The 23,099-nt window shown below is 39.7% G+C and overlaps 5 protein-coding genes across 5 annotated transcripts; 2 read left to right on the top strand and 3 right to left on the bottom strand.

The window, feature by feature from the left end:
* The first annotated feature begins 117 nt into the window (after positions 1–117).
* Positions 118–5,868, top strand: LOC110843114 (synaptotagmin 1). The gene is made up of 11 exons (XM_022089040.2): positions 118–377; positions 719–1,168; positions 1,227–1,630; positions 1,696–1,732; positions 1,819–1,916; positions 2,009–2,103; positions 2,335–2,404; positions 2,490–2,531; positions 2,602–2,715; positions 2,787–2,987; positions 3,070–5,868. Exons 2-11 carry the CDS (start codon positions 862–864, stop codon positions 3,193–3,195), a joined length of 1,494 nt encoding a protein of 497 aa, XP_021944732.1. The 5' UTR covers positions 118–377; positions 719–861; the 3' UTR covers positions 3,196–5,868.
* Positions 5,869–7,417: 1,549 nt separating this feature from the next.
* Positions 7,418–13,867, top strand: LOC110843684 (protein tramtrack, alpha isoform). The gene is made up of 10 exons (XM_022089701.2): positions 7,418–8,137; positions 8,208–8,317; positions 10,616–10,739; positions 10,822–11,287; positions 11,361–11,723; positions 11,798–12,039; positions 12,171–12,317; positions 12,450–12,482; positions 12,614–12,667; positions 12,732–13,867. Exons 2-10 carry the CDS (start codon positions 8,244–8,246, stop codon positions 12,903–12,905), a joined length of 1,677 nt encoding a protein of 558 aa, XP_021945393.1. The 5' UTR covers positions 7,418–8,137; positions 8,208–8,243; the 3' UTR covers positions 12,906–13,867.
* On the bottom strand, positions 8,293–10,523 carry LOC110843685. Its single transcript, XM_022089703.2, has 6 exons — positions 10,391–10,523; positions 10,043–10,251; positions 9,854–9,982; positions 9,536–9,787; positions 9,141–9,469; positions 8,293–9,070 (listed from the first exon to the last, which is right to left on the bottom strand). Exons 1-6 carry the CDS (start codon positions 10,402–10,404, stop codon positions 8,336–8,338), a joined length of 1,668 nt encoding a protein of 555 aa, XP_021945395.1. The 5' UTR covers positions 10,405–10,523; the 3' UTR covers positions 8,293–8,335.
* A 147-nt stretch (positions 13,868–14,014) lies between the features above and the next one.
* Positions 14,015–15,382, bottom strand: LOC118434534 (dynein heavy chain 5, axonemal-like). The gene is made up of 3 exons (XM_035848296.1): positions 15,204–15,382; positions 14,753–15,113; positions 14,015–14,297 (listed from the first exon to the last, which is right to left on the bottom strand). The coding sequence occupies exons 1-3, from the start codon at positions 15,346–15,348 to the stop codon at positions 14,066–14,068; spliced, it is 738 nt and encodes a 245-aa protein (XP_035704189.1). The 5' UTR covers positions 15,349–15,382; the 3' UTR covers positions 14,015–14,065.
* Positions 15,383–15,434: 52 nt separating this feature from the next.
* Positions 15,435–21,576, bottom strand: LOC110845310 (dynein heavy chain 8, axonemal). The gene is made up of 13 exons (XM_035848699.1): positions 21,364–21,576; positions 20,918–21,281; positions 20,498–20,860; positions 20,054–20,427; positions 19,789–19,986; positions 19,621–19,722; positions 19,407–19,553; positions 19,082–19,342; positions 18,818–19,014; positions 17,734–18,575; positions 17,477–17,662; positions 17,107–17,409; positions 15,435–16,600 (listed from the first exon to the last, which is right to left on the bottom strand). The coding sequence occupies exons 1-13, from the start codon at positions 21,574–21,576 to the stop codon at positions 15,435–15,437; spliced, it is 4,716 nt and encodes a 1,571-aa protein (XP_035704592.1).
* Positions 21,577–23,099: the final 1,523 nt, after the last annotated feature.

The raw sequence follows: 23,099 nt of genomic DNA on the forward strand, positions 1-23,099 counted from the left end.
GAGTCCCACCGAGCCAAACCCTTTATTCTCTCGCAACCTGGCGTGTGGAGGAGAAAGTCGGACGCGTTCGGAGAAAGTTTTTCAGAGAGAAAGAGAGAGAGAGTCAGGAATATTTTGGGTGGTGGTTGAGGTCTCTCCTTTCTCTCGTATGGGTGTACATATACGTATACGAATCACTCGTAAGCAGTGAGTGGTGACGTTGCCTGGCTCGCATGTCGCATAGCAGCAGCCTCTCCTGCAGAGTCCCAACCCAACAATGAGTAGTAGTTCACACCTTGTGCCGCCCCCACTCGCCTCCTCCTCCTCCAAGAAATCCACAGCCCAGTAGGCACTAAGGGCACCAGAAGAAGAAAAGGGTTACGGACACAGAGAGAGATGTAAGTGGACAAATAAAGTTACTTTATTTTCTGGACAACTTTCTCCCAAGTGAAAGTTGGTTGTGGGTTGGGCTGTAGGTTTTTTCCTTCTTGTTGGGAAATGACCTTGCCTGATGGGTGAAAGTAAGTAAGTGAGTCCCGAGAGCCCTTTATTTGGTGAGGTAATAATGGGGTCCTAATTGAGTGTACATGGCTGGTTGTAAATCTATACACTTTCTCCACCCATGTCATGTCTAATTGCCCCTCTCGATTCACTTACTCTCACTCGGAGTAGTAGTACTAGTAGGCTAATTTGTCTCAATATTGTAAAATAACAAGTTTCTCTCTCTCCCATATTGCAGCTCGGATCATCAACGTCATTACTTGCTTTCTACATACGTACATACATATTCATCACCAGTGTTACATACATAAATCCTTCAAGAAATATAAGACAGCCTGAAAGACTCTTCTCCTCCCTATTTGGGGAGAAAGTAGTCGTGTCATGGCGCCACACCCTCTCTTGGGGGGAGCCTTTTCCCTCCCTTTGGGTGAAAGTAGCAGTATCCTGGACCAGTTGGAGGATGACGACGGCGATACAAATAGTTTAGGGTTATCGGGAGGTGGTGGTGATGGTCCCTTATTTTCGTCTCCCTTAGCCTCTTCCTCCCCGCAGAATAATCCGCTAACCTGGCTGACCCCGCATCGATTCACGCGCCTCGTGAAGCGCGCCGTCGCGGCGGCGGGGGAGGAGAAAGTTGTGTCTTCTACTGCACCCACTGCCACGGAACCTCCCTCGTCAGAACCTGCTGGTGAGTGATTATCATGCAAATTCTGGGGGATTATGAAATAATTTTCTATCCATTATAGGACCTGGAACTGTTCAAAAGGTGTTTAACGCCGTGGAAGACATCGGTTCCAAAATGGTGGACAAGGCCGCGGAGAAGACGCACATTCCGATTTGGGGCGTCGTTCTCATCCTGATCGGGATCTTGCTGCTTATCTGCCTCGGATGTTTGCTCTGTATGCGCCGCCAGTGGAAAAAGTTCCGCTCGTCGGAAAAGGGAAAAGGCGTCGTGAAAGGGTTAGCAGGGAACAAACTGTTTGGAAAGTTTGTGTCGGATAAGATCCAACCGGAAGGGACGGACACGGGCGGATTGATGGCAAACATTGAAGACACCGCGATCGAGGAGGAGGAAGAAGTGGAGAAAAAACCGGCCGAGAAAATTGGCAGACTCAATTATAAACTGGAGTATGATTTCAACTCGACGAATGTGAGATGGGAAATTATTTTAATTAACTAACTAATTAACTAATTGACCCTATTTTTATGAAATAGTTGACCGTGAGCATTATCCAAGCGGCCGAGTTGGTCGGTAAGAACTATTTTTCGAATTATTTTTCAGTTTTATGATGAAAATTAATATTTTATGGGAAACTTTCTCTTTTCTTTTCTGGACAGCTATGGACTCTGGGGGCACTTCGGATCCTTACGTAAAAGTGTTTTTTGCTGGAGAAAAGAAGAAGAAATTCGAAACAAAAGTTCATCGCAAAACTCTGGTAACTTTTTTAAAATATATTGCGAAGCATATTTATATCACGTATAAATACAGATTTTAATTAACTAATATAACTACTTGTTAACTTTACAGAACCCAGTTTTCAATGAGACCTTTGTTTTTAAAAGCATTCCATTTGCGGATATTATGGCAAAAACGTTGATGATTCAATGCTTCGATTTTGACAGGTAGGCATTCTATTTGCACTCGTGTGACCACCAGTGGCCGCGGAAGCCGTGGGGACATGTGGGGACATTAACATTGTAGGATGGGGGAGGGAGGGGTTTATATAACATGAGGAGATGATGCGGACATCGAATAACCGAGGGGACATTGTCCCTCTGTCCACACCCTTCCACGGCCACTGTTTTCCACCACTTTCACTCTTGCATAATTTATGTCTCTCCTTTTCTCCCCAGATTTTCCAAGCACGATCAAATCGGTGAGATTCGTCTGCCAATGTGTCAAATTGATTTGGCCGTTTGTTGGGTAAGTACACATTACATACATTGTTTGAAAAAATGGATGAAAGAGTTGCAGTTTCATGCGAAAAATAAATTGCGAAAATTTTCAGGAGGGATGGAAAGATCTGGACCCACCACTTGATGAAGACTCGGTAAATTAGATTAGAAAACTTTCTCTGACCAACTTTCTCCCACTAACTTTCACTATTAATCTATTAATAGGAAGCACTTGGAGACGTCTGCTTTTCCCTGCGATACGTCCCAACGTCTGGAAAACTTACTGTGTGCATTTTAGAATGCAAAAACCTCAAAAAGATGGACTTCGGTGGACTATCTGTAAGTTTGTTAAATTAACAGTAATTAATTGACCAATTAATTAATCTTAATTAATACATCTCCTCTTTTAGGACCCCTTCGTCAAAATCAATTTGTATTTGAATGGCAAGAAGTTTAAGAAGAAGAAGACGTCCGTCAAGAAGTGTACGCTGAATCCCTACTTTAATGAATCCTTCACCTTTGAACTCACACCGGAACAACTCCCCAAGGCCCACCTTGTCCTCACCTGTTTGGATTATGATCGCATCGGGACTTGTGACCCTATTGGAAAGGTGTGTGTTTTTTACTACATTTGGGGAGGGAATTATAATTAATCGGTAATTGTAATTAACTAATTGGTTTATTCTTTTCCAGGTGGCCGTGGGACCCAATCAGGAAGGCAAAGGGCTCCAACATTGGATGGATATGGTCAACACGCCTCGACGCCCCATCGCCCAGTGGCACTCACTCAAAGATCCAGAGGAATTCCAAGCCTCTTAAGTCTCTTAAAAATTTTAAAAATCAAGATTTCCTTAATTTTCAACCCTTATTAGATACACACTTTCACTTTTTATTCGTTTTTCATAATTTCATAATTTTTTTTCGACAGACAACGAAATCAAATCATCTCTTTCTCTCTCTCGAAACCTTTCTCTCTCCATTTTTTCATAAATTTAATTTTCTCTACACTTTTCCTCCCCTTAATTTTTTTCCACATCTTTGCGTTCCCTGTAAATAAAAAAGACTTGAGGAGAAAATAAGTAATTACTAATCAGCTAAATAACGTTACATACGACGAGGTAAACATATTTTTAAAGTCAACTTAAAAAAAACTCTCTACTTTAAGAGAAAACTACAAGAGATTTATTAAATTATTGGGTAGATTTGTAGTAAAAAGTTACATTTATTACTTGAAAAAAATCTTTGAAAAGTTAGGTTATTCAGGTTATAACAAAATTATGTATCAAAGTTTTTCGAACGCTCTGCATAATTCTTCTTGTTAGATTTGAGAAGACTTTGATTACTTACGTACATAAATATGTAAATGTTTTCCAAATGATCAACTTTAAAAAAGAGTGGGTTAATTAATTACTTAATTTTTGCCATTAATGTATCTACATATTTTCAATTAATAACTTTGACCATTAATTACGATTTTCGTTAATCATACCGTATGATTCATACGATTAGTAAAAGTAGAAAAAAAAGTATTTAGCTCAAAAATTAATAACTGATCAAAACAAGAACAACAATTAACCTACGAGTATAAAAAAGTATGTGGAATGACGAAGGTTCAGAAATTATGATAAAAAGTGTGACGAATGATTTCGGTGCGAATTTTGGATGCTACTAGAATTTTAGGAATGAACGTGTTTTAAAGCAATTTTAAACTAATTATTAATTAATTAATTATCATCAAATTGTGCATTTTACTTAACTAAGCGATATTAATTAAATAGCCCACCAGAAACTTGAATAATTTTCAGAAAAAAATCTTTCCAGGGCTCAATCAGTTTTAAATAATTAAATACGTAGAATGAGATGAGGAACAATATTGTCGTGTTTTAATTTATGTACGAAAAAGGGAACGTAGTAGCAGAAAGTAAATGATAATTAAAAAACTAAAAGTTAATGCGAAGCTTAATTTTGTATAACGTAGACTTAGAAATTAAATACAATTACGGAAAAAATTGGAAACTTTGGACGAAGACAATTACAAAATGCCATTTCTTCACTTCCGTATTATATATTGTCCTTATTATGATTATGGCTAATTAAATGACTACAATTAATCATTAAAATCTATATCTAGACACTAGAGCTAAAGAAAAAGCTAACAACAACCACTACAAATTTGTCAACATAACATAATAACAATATTAGATGTATAAACTAACAAACTGATTATCCCAGAAAAAAGTAGTACCTTTAAAAAACGTAGAAAATTTATGCTTATCGAAACAGAAAAAAGAAAAAGAAATTACGACATCAAATTCAATAATTTACAAAAAATATGAAACGAATACGACGAATATTATCCCGTCAATTAAACAAATGCGAATAATCAAAATATTTAAAAAACGCATTAAAAAATTAATCATCGCGAGAACAACAGTTTATTAATTATTCTTCTATTTTATGTTTCATAATACGTGACGTGACAATGGCAATATTTCCAATTTATTCCAAAGTAAAAGAAAAAATTACTCAACGAATATCACCGAATAAAATTTAATGGAAAGCCGATTCCGAAATTATTTAACAAAACAGAGGAAAAAAATATGTAAAATTTAATAGATTTTAATTAACTGGATAATAATTAAGGTAATGAATAATTAATTAATTAATTGATAATTAACAAAAAAGAAGTTTTATGTTTTAAAACGAGGAAAAAAACAGTGGCTTTGGGTTTCATTATCCACACTAACAAATCGAGACACAAAATTCTGCAGAATTTGACAATATTATTTTTTAACAGGGCAGATTTACGTTTTAAGATGAGGAATATTGTGTAAAGAAGGAAAAAAATTGGTTTAATTTCTTAAAAAATAATTTGTCTCTCCTGCTGATTGATTCTGGATTAATTAATTAATTAATTGCCATTACTTATCCGATAATCCAATCCGACCTGATTTGCCATGATATCACAAAAAAGAACGTAATGCTGTAATAATAACGAATAATCAATCAATCCCTATTTACTACTTGGTAGCTATTTAATATAGTCGTAGAAGAAAAAGAATAGTAGTTAGTTAACTAAATAAATTGCTATTAATTAATTAATTATTTGAATTTTAATCGACCCGGTGCACGTATAAAAAAGAAAACCTACTTAATTATTAAATCCATCTCGTTAATAACTTGACATCATTATTAATTATTATTAATCATTATTATTCTGAGAATATGGATTAAATATCATCAATTATTGTTAAAAATGACGACTCTATATCTACATAATAATGATAAAAACTGGGTAAGAAAATATATAAAATTGCGAGAATGCGATGCACATAAATACGCGACGGTGAAAACGACGAGGAAAATGAGAACCATTATTGTAATGGAAATGTAGTGATGACTAAACTAAAAGTATATATGTAAAATGGTACATTATTATGTATGGGATAAGTTATAAATAAAATAATAAAATTTATTAGGAAAAATTATAAGGAAATTATTAGTCATTTTTCTCTTTTAAACTTGACCGGAAGTGAGATTTTTGGTACTTTACAAACATAATTTTTGGTACTTTTTCTGCGATGTTGGATATCATATCATGCAATTTGTCGGGATGTGGAGGTGGAAGTGAGGCAAAGTGAGATTCTGTATCTCACTCACAAGTCTCACACGTCTCAACTTGCCTCATACGTCTCAAGTTGCCTCCATCTCTTCCCGAGAAATACATACATACGTATATGCATTTTACATGGAATTGAACTATGGATTGGACTTAATTTCGTATGCAAATCCATTACGGAAAATCTACTTCGTGCCGCTTATCAATCACTTCAACTCGTGTAATACCCAAATTTAACTCCACCTCACAAACAGAGAGGACACGCCATATTTATTGTGTCATGTTCATATTCAATGTTCGGGTAAAAAAATTCGATGAAAATTCACTCTCTCTCCGTTTCAAGTATTGTGAATTGTGATTACTTTACTTACTTGGTAGCAGCAGAACTTTTATTAGTTGGTGGATGGATGGGGGCTTATCTTCCCCCACTTTAGCCAGTATTATCCACTCGACCGTAATTATACGTTCCATCAGCTCGTGTCATGGAATACATTAGTTACTAATTGGCATCATCAAATCCCATACCATTTTATTGCGTGGTTGGTGTGTTAAATAGTAAATGAGAAGAGTTATACGTATTACTTGAGAGTTATCGGGCTGCCTAGTAAGTAGTATTAGTTAGTTGATAACAGTGGCCGCGGAAGGTGTGGGGACATCTGGGGACATTAGAGAGGGAGGGGTTTATATAAAATGGGGAGATGATGGATAACCGTGGGGACATTATCCCTCTGTCCCCTCTGTCCTTCCGCGGCCACTGGTTGGCAATACACAAATATCACCGCAGTGAGAATACATATTAACCACATCCCCTACACACATTTAGCTTCGTGTAAGTATGTGATGATGCAAAATGTAAACCACAACATCCAAAATCCAACCCTTTTCCTCCCCTGTGTGCAATTCTTCTCTATTTATCTCTCTCCCCTGAAAAACAGGCATATCTCACGCCACGACACACGATTTATCATACAGTGCCGGACCGGACTGGACTTATTTAATGAAATGAATGGTTTAATTATAAGGAGCGACGGGGCAGAATGTGTGTAACTCGTAGAGTGGTAAATATATGTACAGGACACGTTGTTCTTATGCACGGGACATGAAAGAACGTGGCCATGTAATGTAACACAAGCCATAAGCCACCCACGCCCTTTCGACTTTTTACATAAGCGCGTGTGCATCCAAACCTGGGTTGCATATCCAATATCTTATCTTTTTCCTGTGTTAAGCCCACCACCTACCCCGCACCCCGACGGTGATGATGACGACGTCGACGACACGATGAGTCCATGTCAAGAACAGAGACGCAAGGAGTGCACGCAAGGTTTTGGGGGAAGGTATACAACATAAACACATTTCCGTGTTCTGTTCATCCCCATGGTTCGCTCTCGGGTTTGGTCTATAATTGGCCAACGGGTTTGTTTGCGAGAGTCGGAGAAATGCCCGGACCAAGACCCGGGTATCCACGGAGGAGCGCATCCCCTATACCGAGAGAGAGAATACAACCGCCCTGCTGCCTCCCTCCCTCCCTCTTCCCCCAAAATGCCAACTTATCTGTCCGTGCTGGCTGTCTGTACGTACGTAGTGCTATTCTGTGCTCATGTCATGGCACGATCAATGGTGGAGTTCACCCTCACAAAAACGGCATATTTGGCAATGTTCTACACCACCGAGGTCTCTTCTCTACTTGTGTAACGCAACTGCTCCAGTTGTTTTTTGCATTATAAAAGTTACTTAATTCTCGCCCTAAAAAAAGAAGTTGTGAGCAGAAGAGGCAGAGAGAGGAATCAGCGAGGACGAAGATATTCGCACTAGCTCGTGACACTTTTTTGCGAATCTGTTTCTGTTTGGGGAGAAATTTGCAGTGGTGCTTGGAAGGAGAGGAAGAAGGGTTGTTATTAAGTACGGTGACCATCAGGAGGAGATAATCAATCAGGGGGCGAAGGTGCTAATTGGGAAGGAAACGAAGGAAAATTCCGTACTTTTTTGGAAGTGAATTGATAATTTCTTTGAGTCGGTGTCACATTTTGGAAATATTTTTTTCGAAATCGAGAAAATCTCAATTTCCCGAAAAATAATAACATATCAGATCAGTGGAGCGTGGGAGGAGAGGAATCTTCACGGCAACTAAAAGCCACACTGGTACGAATTTTGATGCTATATGAGACTTTTGAGACGACTTGTTAAGAGATTCGTATTATTCGTATTTTAGACGAGTTATCACCTTGACCTTTGACCCGACCTCAAAATGACGTTACCACAACAAACTAGTCAGCAACAAAGCCAACACTTTCTCCTAAAATGGAACAACCACCGGTCAAAGTAAGTCGTTAAATTAATTTATTGATCCTCTACTTCCTCTGGGTTAACAGTAATAATAACCTTAATACGGTACTCATGAGCAATCCACTGCATTAATAACTCAAGATCAGTTAAATATTGTCCATCATAAAAAGCTGCCTCATCATCATAACTATAATCCTCATCATGCTCCTCTGGATTCTCATATGTTTGTAGAGGAACATTCTGCATATCACTAATACGACTTCTATTAACTGAAAAGGTAGTATATACTCTACAATTAACATTGACAAAGTCGTGTCGAGTATCTGGTCGTGGTGCATGCAAATAACTTACAATAACTGACCCTAAAATCGTCATAGACTCTGCTTTCAACATGTTGGTCCTGTCATATAAAATGCGGCGAGGTTCAAATGTGAACTTATGTCCACGCTCCTTTGCTGCATAAAGAAGACTTTTTCCTGCGCCCTTATCACTCAACTGCTTCTTACTCCAATCTGTGGTGACTCCTCTGTATTCGAAATGATTGTTGGATTCCCGATATAGGACAATCTTTGACTCTTTGAGGGACTCTTCATTAAATGGGACACCAAATAAGTCAGAAAGACCAATTGACTCGAGGTCTTCATCCGACACGGATCCTTGTAGGGTAATTGTGATGCCCAGAGAGTGGAGTAGTGGTTCCAGTTGGTCATGCAGATTAACGGGAAGTACGGTTTGGTCTGATACGTATTCGTAGGTCGTGTCATTTAAAGATTTGAGGATATGGCAGAACTGCAAACCAAATGGAACACATTATACACCCGCACTTATTTATGTGTACAAACTCTCAACTATTATGTACCTCAAGACATGATATTTTATCTACCGCTGCCTGGTAAGTAGTAAAAATCCATGCCTCTGTGACGACTGATGGAACATTCGGAGGATATGCTTGTTTGTGCTGAAACCACACTTTTTGTAGATATTTCTTCGTTTTTGCATTACTCCAATCCCCATCCACTGAAAGTTGGAACTGAACATGTCGATAGGGATGGTTTTCGGTTTCTTCTTCGTTGTCATCATTGTCATGAACACGGGTTATTTCCAGCACCACATGAACCTCAGTGTTGTAATGTCTAAAACAGTGTGGAAATTCGAACGAAATGTGTTTTCCTTCCATTCTAAAACAACCTGTGAACGAATAATAATTTTCACTATTACTTGTACTAATCATTACAGTACACATATTCACCCTACCTGGAGTCATGCACAACAAAAAAAGGCTTTGGCTGTTGGACTGTAGAATGAAAAATTGCCGCTCATGGTCATACAAAAAATGGCATTCTCCTCCTCTCCAAGTATTCAAGGGCATTCCCACTGCAGGATCATCCATGAAAAGTTCAATGTACTCAACAAACTCCAAAACATCATAAACGTGCCCTTCGTCATATCCTCTCGCGTTTTCGAAGTACATGTTCCACATCCCTCTCATTTGATTTACTACCGAATCTGAAATATTGTTATAATATTGCATGGGGACAACAATTTATCATAACCAAACATTGTAACTATTACTGGGCGTGGTGTGTCCGGTCGAGTGTTGACCCTTTGTTGAGCAAATGTATGGGGCTAAATCAGCGAGTGGTTCACATCGAGGAATGATAATGGTGGCTAAAGAGATGTCATCATCGATGTCCATCGTATCTGTACAAATTGTTGGCATTATTCATCATCATCGTCATCATCACTTTTGACCAACCATACCATCATATAAAACATTATCCGGCTGGAAGACATGGGAGTAAGGCAATTGCGCCACTTTTGTCGCAGCCACGATCCTCTCCAGAATCAGAACTTGAGCACGGGTCAACTCAGGATACGGAGTGGCGAATAATTCTAATATTCGATCAGAGGCAGCCTGGTCAATTTGGTCGAGTGGTTCCACCTCCTCTTCAGTTTGCATTACGTGATGTCTGTTGAAATAAGTAGAAATTTACATTCCCATCTTGAACGTTTTATTTTTTCAATTCATGCAATTCATAAGTTAACAGTGAATTTATTTTGTTCCATATAGTCGAACAACATGGTAAAATAATTGGGGAAATTACTTACATCGGGAATGCCATCTCACGTTTCTTGTCATTCAATTAAACAAAATTGTTGTGTTACAAAATCAAAATTCAGCTTTCTTTCCAAACTGTCAAACTCAAATCCTAAACAGATCGGCGAACCAAATGTGGCCCACATTATGTGGGTGAAGTGATACTGCGGTGTTTCATGTCAGACAAACTCATATCTCGTTTGAATTTAAACAATAATAAAGTCTTTTTTTACTAGCATGGTCAACGTGTTTGAGTCGCTTCTCACAGCGGAGAATTTGGTCGATGTGACGATCGCGGTAGAGGGGAAATTTCTCAAGGCGCATAAAATCGTCCTTTCCGCGTGCTCTCCATATTTTCAGGTAAGCGCACCACTTATCAAACATATCCTCTTATCATGTACAACTATTATAATGCATTTTCCTCGTCTTTTTTCCTATTTAGGCCATGTTTGTCAATCACTCGCCCTCCGATCGTTACCCAATCTTGCTCTTCCACGATATAAAGTTCGCCCATTTGAAAACCCTGCTCGATTTCATGTACCGTGGCGAGATTTCGATAGATGAAAAGGATTTGGGCGACGTGCTCAAAGTGGCGGAAGCCCTATCGATCCGAGGTCTCTCCAGTTTCGAGTCGGACGATGAGGAAGGCGACGCAAAACCGGAAGGAGGAGGTGGTGGTGGTCAACAGCAGCAACAACCGGGCCAACAGGGAGGTTCGTCATCTTCAGGAAATAATGGGACAGAAAACAGTGTAACAAACTCATCACAAGAATTTGACGGTGGGGGTGGCAAGAACAATGCTTCATCCCCCATCAGTAATCCTCCCCCTCCTCCGTCTGATATTAACAACGCGGCGACGCCGTCAAATTCTTCGCCCACGAGTCACAAATCCAATCGCAAACAGAAAGGTGACAAATTATCTACGATTAAAAAATTGTGTCCAAAATTCTGAAAAATAAAATTCTGAATTTTATTTCTCAGGTACAAAAACTAAAAACAAACTCGTCACATCGAAACGTCACCACCACCATCACCACGAAAGTCCTGCTGGTGGATCCTGTGACGCTTCCACGATGGCGAAAATGACCATTGGTGGTGGTGCCAAAGAGAAAGGTGTCAAGGGTCCAAGGATCAAATGTGAGACTGAGACTTCCCAAACCACCCAAGCAGCCCAAACGGTTCTTGCGACTATGGAGGCGGCTGCGGGCGTCGTCTTGCCCGTTAAGAAGAAGCGAGGGAGGGCCAAAAAGGTCGTTGTAGATGCCATTCCGACCACAAAACTGACTCCGAGGCCGACCACGACCCCACATACGTACGCCGCCAGCACAAAGTCGCCTTCTTCAAGTGAGTTGCAATTATTCTTTTTGCACAAAAATGTGCAAATTTTTTTTAACTCGGTTTGTTTTTCCCATGGTCAGAATTCCACCCGATTCCGTTAGCGGGGTCGAAAGCATCCATACTTCCACCACGACATTCTGTTCGGAGACGAATCCCTCGTCGCTATCCGGGACTGCAGACGCGTCTCAAACGGGTCAAATTATCCAAGCAAGACTACGCCAATGACGAGGACAGGGCTGCCGCTGCCAACAATGGAAATGCCGGGCCCAACCAGTACGAAGAGATGGATGATGCTTTACTACAACAAATGTTGGAGGGAGAGGTATATATGTACATATCTACTTGATTGAAGAATTTTGATAAATTTCCTGATTTTATACTTATGTATGAATTAGGATTGTGAACCTTTGAGTAGAATGGGTTGTAATGGATGTATTGTTCTAATAATTCCAGGAAAGCCAATGTTTGAACGAGATGAGCGTCAGGGGTTTAGACTTGTTCAAATATGCTTCCGTGGAGGATAATGTGTATCGTTGTATTGAGTGCGAAAAGTTGCGAATTCCAAAAACTTTCAAAAACAAGTATTCATTTCAGAGGCATGTAAGTAACTTTTATTTCGTTGTTAATTCTGACAGCGATTGAAGTTAAAAACCAGTCAATCAATCGATTAGTATTTTTAATTAATTAACGTTTAATTAATAACGACTTTATTAATATACTTGTTTTCCGTAGGCGTTTCTCTATCATGAAGGGAACATGAGAAAGGTACAGAGTTTACTTAAATAAATATTTAAATTGTGCCAAATTTAAAAAAATTGTGCAAAAATTGCATGAAATTTTGTCCGGATTGTATGCAATTTTTTGATAAAACTATATGAAATTTTCTGAAAAATTAGGTATTCCCGTGTCCCGTTTGTTCTCGTGAATTTTCACGTCCCGACAAAATGAAGGTAAAACTACCATAAAATAAATCTCTTACCATAATTAACTAATTTATCAATTCCTTCATTCAAGAACCACATGCGGAGCGTGCACGAGGGTTGCGTCACCGGAAATGGGAAGGAATCCAAGACCGAAAACGGTTCTACCTCATCGTCCGCGAAGGACGTTTCGACAAAGATGGAGCTCGACGATGACGAAGAAGATGGCACCCTCAACCAGAATGATGAGAGTAGCTGTGATTCCTAAAAAAAATTCTAAAATTCTGGTAAAAAAATACTACGCAAAAATGCAAAAAAAAACTTGGAGATTTTTGCCACATGAAAGAATCAATTATGGAAAAAAAGGTGTCAGAAACTGTTAACTAATCAATCATTGAAAATAATCGTAATTAGTTATTGATCTTTAATCATGAATCATTAATTAGGTTGTAATGAGTGATTATAAACCCACTTTCCGTTGTTCCTATAATTTTCATGACTTATTGTCCTATTTGTAACAATTATATGTCGTTAATTAATGGTCTGTTATAGTGTTCATAATCATCAATCAAAGATATCCTCACTAATCATTCGTGGTGCTCTAGTCAGTCAACCAAAACAGAAAAATAGTCAATTTAGCTTTAGTTAATTAAGGTGCAGTCAGTTTTAATTGTTAATTATTTGTAAATTTTTAACGCTTAATAAGTATCGTCACCACCACCACCGTAAGGTTATAATTTATAACTAGATATTTGTTCACCCTCGTTTTTTCGCGTTAATTGTTAAGTGTTAACTAACTAATTAACTAACAAGATAATTAAGTAATTATTTTTTCACTACGATTACTACTACCAATGAATTTATGCAAATGACTAAAAGGTGAAATGAAACAAAACAATGCAAAAAATACGAAGATATAATTTTTCGCACTAAAAAATCATGACTCGTGTGACTAAATCCTACCAAATTGATAAGGTATTTATAAAAAAAATACTTCGTAGATAATTAATTAGTGCATTTTAATTAATTAATTAACCTAATTAATTACCTAAATGTGCAACAATTTACAAACCAAAGAAAAGAGAGAAAACTACAAATGCAATCATGGATATCATTACACAATCGAAATGCAAGAAAAGTACATTTAAATAATGTAAACCGTAATCAAAGAAAAAAAGCATGTTCAAAATTTTTAGGAATGAATAAAAACATTGTTTTCTAAATTGATAAGCCATGCAAATTGAAAATTCCATATCTTCGTTCATCGTCTACCTTTTTTCTAGCTATGTACATAAATCAGATTTTCTTTATTTATATACATCGACTTCATACTTTTACAATAAAATCGTGTCATAAAATTTGATAAAATTTCTCTTCTTTTTACATTTAAATTTCCAGATTATTATTTTGTCCACTTTTTAATTACTTTTAAAATTTCTCTGCCGCCTCCTTCGCCGCTTCGGCTGCCGCCGCCTCGGCCGCGGCGATTTCCTGCTGCTCGACAAACTCGTTGACCGCTTTTTCGCAGAGTTCCAACTGTTCCTTCAAATGTGGGAGGATTTGCGCCATGAACTCGTCGCTGACGCAGAACGAAATGACGAACGGGTTTTCTCTCGCCCCCTGCATTATCTTCATCCAGTTTCGGTTAGAGTTGTTAAATCTGGGGGAAAATTGAGGGGGAATTAAAGAGTTATTGAAATTAATGGCGTTTGTGAAAATCTGAATTTTAGGAGTATTATATGGAAAAATATGGATTAAAAAATTCTGGGGGGGGGGGGGATTTTGAGGGGGATTAAAGAGTTGTTAAAATTTCGAAATTCTCAATTTTAGGAGTATTGTATGCAAAAAATTTGAATTACAAAATAATATTGCAAGTCGCCTCCTGAAAAACTTTGATTTTGTCAAATTAATGTGATTTGCGAAAATCTTAATTTTCGAAGTATTGTAAATATGCAAAAAAATGTCAATTAAAGAATATTGTGCAAGTCGCCAACTGACAAACTTTGATTTTGCCAAAATTCAAGTCAATCAGCCACATTTGACGGGGACTTAACAATCGTAATGATCGACGCCCATTTATCGTTTACGGGTAAAAATTATCCCAAAAATATGTACCGTTTCGCCTCCAGGGGAATATTTCTCGCGATATCACCCCCCACAAAGACGGCCTCCATGTCCATCCACAGCGTCTGAGTTTGCAGCCACATCTCCAAAATCCCTCTCGTCTTCGTATAATCGCCTAGCCGGGTGTTCAACTCTTTTTTGAAGAAACCGTGATACTTATTGTCAATCATGGCTTGGACGACGAGGATGGATTTATCCAACGACGCCATGGTCTCCATCGTCTCCGCCTCACGGAGCAGAATTTCGCCACGATTCTTAAAATGGGCGAAAAGCAGGGGGACCGTGCTCCAATCGAGTTGAAGTTGTTTCAACTTCATCTCCATTTCCCGTTCCTCCTGTGCCCCGATGCAGGCTGCATTTAAAATTTAAAATTAGGTAAATAATTATTAGGGAGCAAAATATAACGTCTTAATTATTGTAAATTATCGGAATAGTATCGGACCGTCCTCCACGAGACCCTTAAATTGCAAGATGGGCGCTTCCATGACATGCTTCAAGCTGAAATTTTCATTCTCAATGTTGAAAATGTGACCGGTAATGTCGCCAATTTTCTCCCAGTGGCGATCCTTCATGGCGCGATTGGTCATCAGCTCAAGGAGCGGACAGGTTTCGTTGAAGTCTTCGATTCGCTGTAAAAATCAGGGATTTTTTCATACCAATTTTTTAATTATCTTTAATCATATTTAATTCTGACCTGTTTCAACGCCTCGTACGCCGGCCAGCCCTTCAGCGCTTTCGGCAAGGCGTTACATCTCGACTGAAATTCGTGAATTTCCACATAAATTTTCGGAATTTTCAAGTCTCCCCACTTTATATCGTAGTATCCATTCACCGCCCGCATGACGTCGTTATAAAGCCCGTAAAGTTTCTGAAGAAGAGAAAGTTCCCGATGTAACTTCATCAAATCGGGATATTCCGTGGGAATGATGCCAAACAGCTTTTCGGCCGCGTTAAACATAACGTAACGTTCCCAAAGTTCGTCAAATTCGTCTTGAAAAATGACGAGGCGATCGGATGCATTCTGTGCCGCGAGCCCCTCCACCATGGGCCCACTCTTGACATACTTGGCGTAATAGTTGGCCAAATCGTTCTTGAATTTTGCAATAGCTTCGAACAATTTCTTCTTATTGTTTTCCTGCAGGTTGCAAATCTGTCCGTGCATTTCGAGGGCACGGGTTTGCAACCGATTGAAATTGTAGCGCAGCGTGTCCGCCCGGTTGGACTCTTCTTCCGGAATTTTGTACTTTTCCTTCCCTAAAAACGTGTAGCATTCTTCAATTGGAATGATTCCGACGTCAATGTCGACCTGTTTTGAGCGAATGTTTGCCAACGCGGTCATCACGAAGCGGATGTCGTTCATATCTTTTAACGGCGTGTTGAGATCTTTGCTCGCTTCGTCGATGAATTTGGAAATCTCTAACGCCTTGACTTTGTACTTGTCGCTCATTTGGCGACAGAGGGAATTTTTCCATTCTTTGACTTCCATGAGGAAACCCATCTTCATTTCGGCGGTGAGGACTTCCAACGGGCCGACGCGGTGGGAGGGGGCGATGGCTTCGATTTCGTCCTCTAATTCGCGATAGCTCCGCATGATGGCTTCAACCTCGGTGATGACGGGGTCGGTTTCGAGGATGTCTTTGATTTCCTCGTCGCGCGTCTCTTTCCAGAGAAAGTTGTACTGGGAGTATTGGTAGATTAAGTTTTGTACGGTTTGTTTGGCCTGGAGGACCACGGTTTGCATCATGAGAACCATTTTGCTTATGTCTTTGTAGTCCATGACGGGTTTGTAGCTGTTTTTGAGGCGAGAGTTGAGATTTTCGAGGGGGATTATGGTTTGTACTGGAAAAATTAATTGGTTATTAGTATCAGTTTGAGTGAAAATCAGGGAAATATTGGCGAAATGTTTAATAAAAACAACGTTTGTTAAGTCTCGATGTCAATAACGTGTTTTTTGTACCATAATTTAGGAAAAAAAATATACTTAAAAATTTATAATTGACACAATTCATATATTTTTTAAATACATGTGAAAATATTCGCAGAAACTCAAGAAATTGTGATTTGTACTGCAAAAATTAATTTGTTTTGATGTCAATTTTACTGCAAACTGTATTTTGCAGATCAGGGAATATTTGCTAAAAACACGGGCACAAAATATTCATTATGTCATTTTTGTTTTGTTTGATCTTGGTGTCAATAATCGATCTTTTTTGTATTTTAGTTCGTTTAAAAAAATATTTAGATTTCAAATATATGGATAAGTTCACATGTTTTTTTGAAAAATATGTATATACGCAAGTATTTTCGGAAACTTACAATATTAAAAAAAATTACTAAAAACCTACACAATGCATCGGCCGGTTGCAATCGTGGATACGGATTCGCTCCAGCTTCATCCAACTTTGAGACGTCCTTATAATACGCGTCTGCCGCCTTGTTGTCGAACGACGTGCGCCTGCTCTGCCCCCAAATGACCACACGTTTCAAACACTCCGTGATCAAAACGATGCTTCGATTGAGGAGCTGTTGCATATCGCCGAGTTGCGGTTTCATCTGAATCGTGGGAATTGTGAGGATCAAATCCGCCGTGAATACGGGGACACGGTTCAGAATTTTGCCAGGATTTCGTTTCGACACTTGTGGCTCCTCTAAAAAATTTAGCGAATTTTTGGCCTAACTCTTAATTTTTTATGTTTCGCATATTTAAGTAATAACCTGTCCTTTGGCGTAAAATGTCGAGCGAGATTCTCGTCGTTTTTTGCAGAGCTTCGATACATTTCTGATTATAGAATCCGAACACGTTGCGACTCTCTTCGTAAATGTGTTGCTGCTCTTCTTTCGTCATCGTATTCATTTGGATGGAGGGATCGACGGGGGGTTTTTCTACGATGATTTCGCCCTCTAAAAGCGTGCAAAATTCATGAAATTTATGCATTTTTCTTGGCCCAATATTTTCAAAATTCAAAAGCAACCTCTGAAATTAGGGATTGGCATGTTCGCATTCAACCACAAGGTCGGGGACTCTACCGGCGTCGGCATGTCGCACGTTCTCAGCAACATATTAATCAACTCGACCACCGCTTGCTCACACATTCTCGACTTGTACTCCAAATCCTTCGCCACGACGACGCCGTACCGTTTAATAATTTCCATATAGTCGTTCACCGTCATGGGGCGATCTTCCGGAAAATCGATCATCAACGTGTGCGAAATCTCGTAGAGAAACTGGTTAATTCGAAGATTCAATATTTCCTGCGTTTTCTTCACAATTCCTTCCAAATCGTTCTGATGGACGTCAATGTAGTCGAAATATTCCTCCCCTTTGAGCGAAGTCCAGTTAATATTTGTCACTCCGGGCATGAAAGATTTCTCGACTTTTTTCAGCAGCGGTCTCATCAGGACGGATAAGTCTTGCGGGACTTTTTGCTTGATGACTAAAAACCGCTCGAGCAAACCTTTGATTCTTTCGTACGTGTGGAAGATCATTTCCTGCTTGTAGTACACGACTTGCGCAATGTCGGGGACTTCGAGGCCGAGTTTTCGGATGATTTCGGTCTCATCGATAATCTGGCGGAAGAAAGGGTCAAAGTTGAGGACGAGTTCTTGGCGGACGGTGCCGCGCAAGGTGAGAATGGGCGCTTCAAGGGCGTCGTAGATGAAGTTGCAGGTTTTGACCCAACTTTCGTGGACGAGCATTTCGTAAAGGACGAGTTTCTTGCAGGTTCCGTTGAAGAGTTTGATCGTGGGGCGGGCATCGTCCCGTTTGAGGATGGAGGTTTTTTCTTCGAACCATTTCATGGGACGTTCGAGGCGTCTGAAGGGAGAGGATTATTATTTTTTAAAGTGGGACAATTCGGGAAAAATTAGGGACAATTTGGGAAAAATTAGGGACAATTGGAGAACAATTAAGACAATTTGGGAAAAAATTGGGACAATCTGGGAAAAATTAGGGAAAAATTTAAGACAATTTGGGGAAAAATTGGGACAATTTGGGAAAAATTTGGCTCTATTTGAGAAAAATTTGGGACAAATTGGGAAAAAAATATATTTTTGTACTTGTAAAGGTGCCGAGCCCACGCAATTTTTCCCCCAAAGGGTGGATATCCACGGGGGATTGGAGTCTCGTTCTTTTCAGCTTCGTAGATCTGTAAAATTAGCTCAATTTCGTTGTGGTAGAACTGAAAAAGGTACCAATTTCTCCCGTCGATGTCGAGACAAGGATTTTTTAGGTTTTTAAACCGCTCCAGTAAAACCTGTGGAATTTTAATAATTGTGAAAAATTGGTCTGTTGCATTAATTTGAATATTTTTATCCAATTACCAAACCATGCATACAAGTCGGACAAGCTTCGATCGATTGGTCCATAAATTTCTCCAAGTTTTCTTGAATGTCGTCAATCGTGCTGCGAATGAGGACAAAATCCGTGTCGAAGAACGGCTTTCTGAACTCGAAGGGGTCATACGTCTTCTCTAAAATTTGTTTGTGGAGGTTCTTCAAGCGCGTGGAAATTTCATCGAGGCCGTCAATATGCGAGTCGTGAATGGGAGTGTAGAGATTGAAGATTTCCACGATTTGGATAATCTTGGAAATTTCGAAATTAATTTTATAGCACTAAAAAAATTAGTGAAAATGGGAACTTTCATACCTTCGTCAAACGCTCACAGAATTGTTCAAACCGTCCAAAAATATTGTTCACGGACAAATTAAACCTTTTTCCGTCCGGATTGTCCGCCAATTCTTCTTTGGTTGCTTCATACGCGCTACGATAAACGTCGTAGAGCTCGATACATTTCTGAAAAAAAGTCAAAATTCGTGTACTAAATTTCTTTCCATTTCGAAAACTTGTCAAAATTTCTCACGTTCAGCTTATCCAGCATGACCTTCTTATCCTGCGCCCAGGCCGTGACGGTGTCGTCTTTCGTTAAGTAGCGACGACACGAGGCAATCATTTGGTTGCTTATCTGGAATGATACAATATTTAATCAAAAATTGGACACCATTTTTGTTTTATCGATTAATTGACCCACCTTGACCATCAACGCGGTAACCTTTTCGCACGTGTTGTAATACCGCGACGTCGTGTGGATCGTCCTTATCACGTACATCATGCTGTTGATGTGCTCAATCATTCCGGGAGGGTCGACCTGATAAAGCGGCGTGCAAAATTTCTCCAACGCGTACATGTACCGGACATTATCCTTGGCTTCGTGATACTCGTCGGTCACCTGTTAAATTAATTTTTAATTAATTATGTAAATAATTTGCTACTTAATTACTTAAGTATTTACACACCCTCGTGTCAACGTCCTTCCAACGCTTCAAAACTCGAGACTTTGAGTGGATCAAAACTTGAATGAAGTTTTGAACATTGATTTGCTGCACTTGTTGGATAATGTAGCACATTTTGGCCATAAGATTTCGCCAGTACGCCAATTCCGCGAGTGGACCCATCGTGTCGGTCTCTTTCCTCATTTGTTTCGACATGGCGAGAACTTTTTCGAAATTTTTGCACCACATGATCACCGTATGTTCGACTTTGGCGACAATGTCGGGATTTTTTGAGGCTTCTATTACTTCCTCCGCGGTTCTTAAATATGTCTGGAAAACTTCATCCATATCGGAAACGTTGCGGAGGTCGAGTCGACTCGCAATGTCGTGACGGGAATCTGAAAATTTATTAGTAAATACAAAAATTGAAATTTTAAACGGTAGAAATTTTAAAAATGAATCACTTACCAAACAGGAATTCTGCATAGTGGTCAATACTGGATAAAAATCGGAGCCTAATTTTTGCCGCAGTTTCCGGATCACTTACAGAAATCCAGGTGGAATTAAGTTTCAAATGTTTGAGGTAAATATTTTTCAATAAATGGTGCACGCTTTCCAACACAATTCCAGGTTCGTCGGGGTCACGAATGTCCAAAATTCCGAAGAAGACTTCATCCGCTATGTTTTTCATGGTGATTTTGTGTTCATGTCCGGTCCGGAAGAAATACATGCAGATTCCTTTCATTGGAATGTCCGACCCATCCGTGACCATGAGACGTTTCATTTTCTCCTTTTTCGTGGGTTGTTGGACTGGACGACCAGACTCGGGTCCTGGTCGCATGGATAATAATTTAGTGATAAGTACTTATTATAATTTCATTTACTTACCGGGTGGGTCGGCATCCTGGTAGCAGAAAACGACCCCCTTTTTCCCCTTCTTGTCAAAGAAACTGGCCAAAATTGCCATATATTCGGCCGCATCAATCACGAATTCTTCAATATCCTTGGGTTTGAGGTCTAAATGAGAGGCGACTGTTTCGATGAGGAAAAGATGATGCGTGTCAAGGTCGGCGCGTCTATTTTCTCTGTCCTGTTTTGCTCGGAGGATCTTCTGCTTTGTGATTTCGGCCTGGAGATGAGCGGAAATGGAATGTTTTCTCTTTTTCATGTCCTTTCCGACCTCCTTGGGCGAACTTTCGGCGGGCAGAGTGACCTTGCCTCCCTTCTTTTCGGAGGCATCTTCGTCATCTTCCTGATTGGTGAGAAGGAAGTCATTAATTACTAATTAATAATTAAGCAATGACAATTAAGTATTCTGTTCAAGTGAAACTTACCCCTTCGTCTTCGTCCTCCGGCTTCTTATCCTCAGGGGGTTTGTCGGGAGGTTGGCCGCCAGAATCTGCAGTGGGGGCTGGGGTTTCTGAAGGAGCGTCACCTTCGGCGACTTCCTCCTCTTCTGGCTCAGACGACCCTGCAGCGACTTCGGGGGCTGGTTCGTCCTCCTCTTCACCACCTTCTTCGTCAGGAGTGTTTTCCTCCTCGGACATTTTTGCTCAGAAGAACAAGTTTTTGGTTTGAAAAATTGTTTGAAATGCGGTCGTCTGAAAATGAAATTGGGCACAAAAAAATTTCTCTGCTTTTGATCGACTGTGCAATTAGGATGGAAGTTACCTGGATACTAAATAAGCATTAAGCATTCGTGATATTTTTGGACATGTCACTTTACTGATATGCACAAAGGTCAATGATAAAAGTAAATAATTTTGTATGCAAAGTATAACCGGAAGTAAAAAATGCTTTATATGAGAAAATCGGCGATTATGAAACTTATTGATGAGATGAATTGTATGCATGCATATTTATAATATGAACAACGTGCTGCTAAATATCTACATACATAAATCCCAATATTTATGTATATTAAACTAAACTATGGTTCGCGTAATATCTGTCGCATTTCCTTTCCGATCCAGCCCCAGATTTGCATTTGCATCTTTTGCACCTATCCCAGATTGACCTTTTCCCAGTTTCCGTGTCGTCATCGAGGCGTCCGACGCTGTGTCATAATTCTCCCCGTCATTCGGCCAATTACGAGTTGCCCTCCTTTCGAGAAGCTTAACTTCCATTTCGTCCAGGTCTACGTCCGAGTCTCGCTCGTCGACACAGGCTCCAGTCTGCACGTCGCGGAAGAAATGAGCGATCACGTAGAGTTGGAGCGGCTGATGAGAAATGGGGATTAATTAAATGACACAATTATCAGTGGCACCACGAATCAGTGGCCGCGGAAGGGTGTGGACAGAGGGACAATGTCCCCACGGTGATTCGATGTCCCCATCATCTGCCCATCTTATATAAACCCCTCCCTCCCCTATCCTGCAATGTTAATGTCCCCACGTGTCCACTCGGCTTCCGCGGCCACTGACACGAATGTGCATATGTACCTTGCATATCGCCGAGATAAGGATGATAACCACAATCATGGGTCTCAGGTCGGCTTCCGGTGAGCAAAATTTGGGATCCAGCCTCAACTCTAGAGCGCATCCGATGTACTGAAGTTGGGCCAAAAGTTGGAGGAAGAATATGAGAAAAATTATCTTTTTGTTGCTCGACTTTCCCTTAAAAAATTGAATTTTACATCAATTTTAGTTTTATCTCGTGCCGTTAACTATAAATTTTTGCATACACACATTTCTCGTCGTGAAAATGATCAGTATATCCGTCAGCATAAAAATCGCTTCGCTGACTTGGATCAGAATGGTGCAAAGCTCTGCAAAATGAGGACAATTTACATGGAAAATTTCGCAAGTTTTAAAAATTTCTGGTACCTAGAATGCCCATGGATTCGTATTTCAAACGAGCCAAGAGTTTCGGTGGGAGTGGGACCGTTGTGTTGATACCGATCTGGTTGTAGTACGAGTTGCAACTCATCATCACGCGGTGGTAAATCTCGTGCAGGATTTCGGCCGACGTGTTGTCATTGTGGGCAGACCCGATAGAACGGATGATCGCTTTGTATGAGGAAACCGAGTCAATTAGTCGATCTTGGTCATAATTGGGTTCGAATTGGAGG

The sequence above is a fragment of the Folsomia candida genome, unplaced genomic scaffold, assembly GCF_002217175.1.
Source record: "Folsomia candida strain VU population unplaced genomic scaffold, ASM221717v1 Fcan01_Sc002, whole genome shotgun sequence".
Lineage (NCBI taxonomy): Eukaryota > Metazoa > Arthropoda > Collembola > Entomobryomorpha > Isotomidae > Folsomia > Folsomia candida.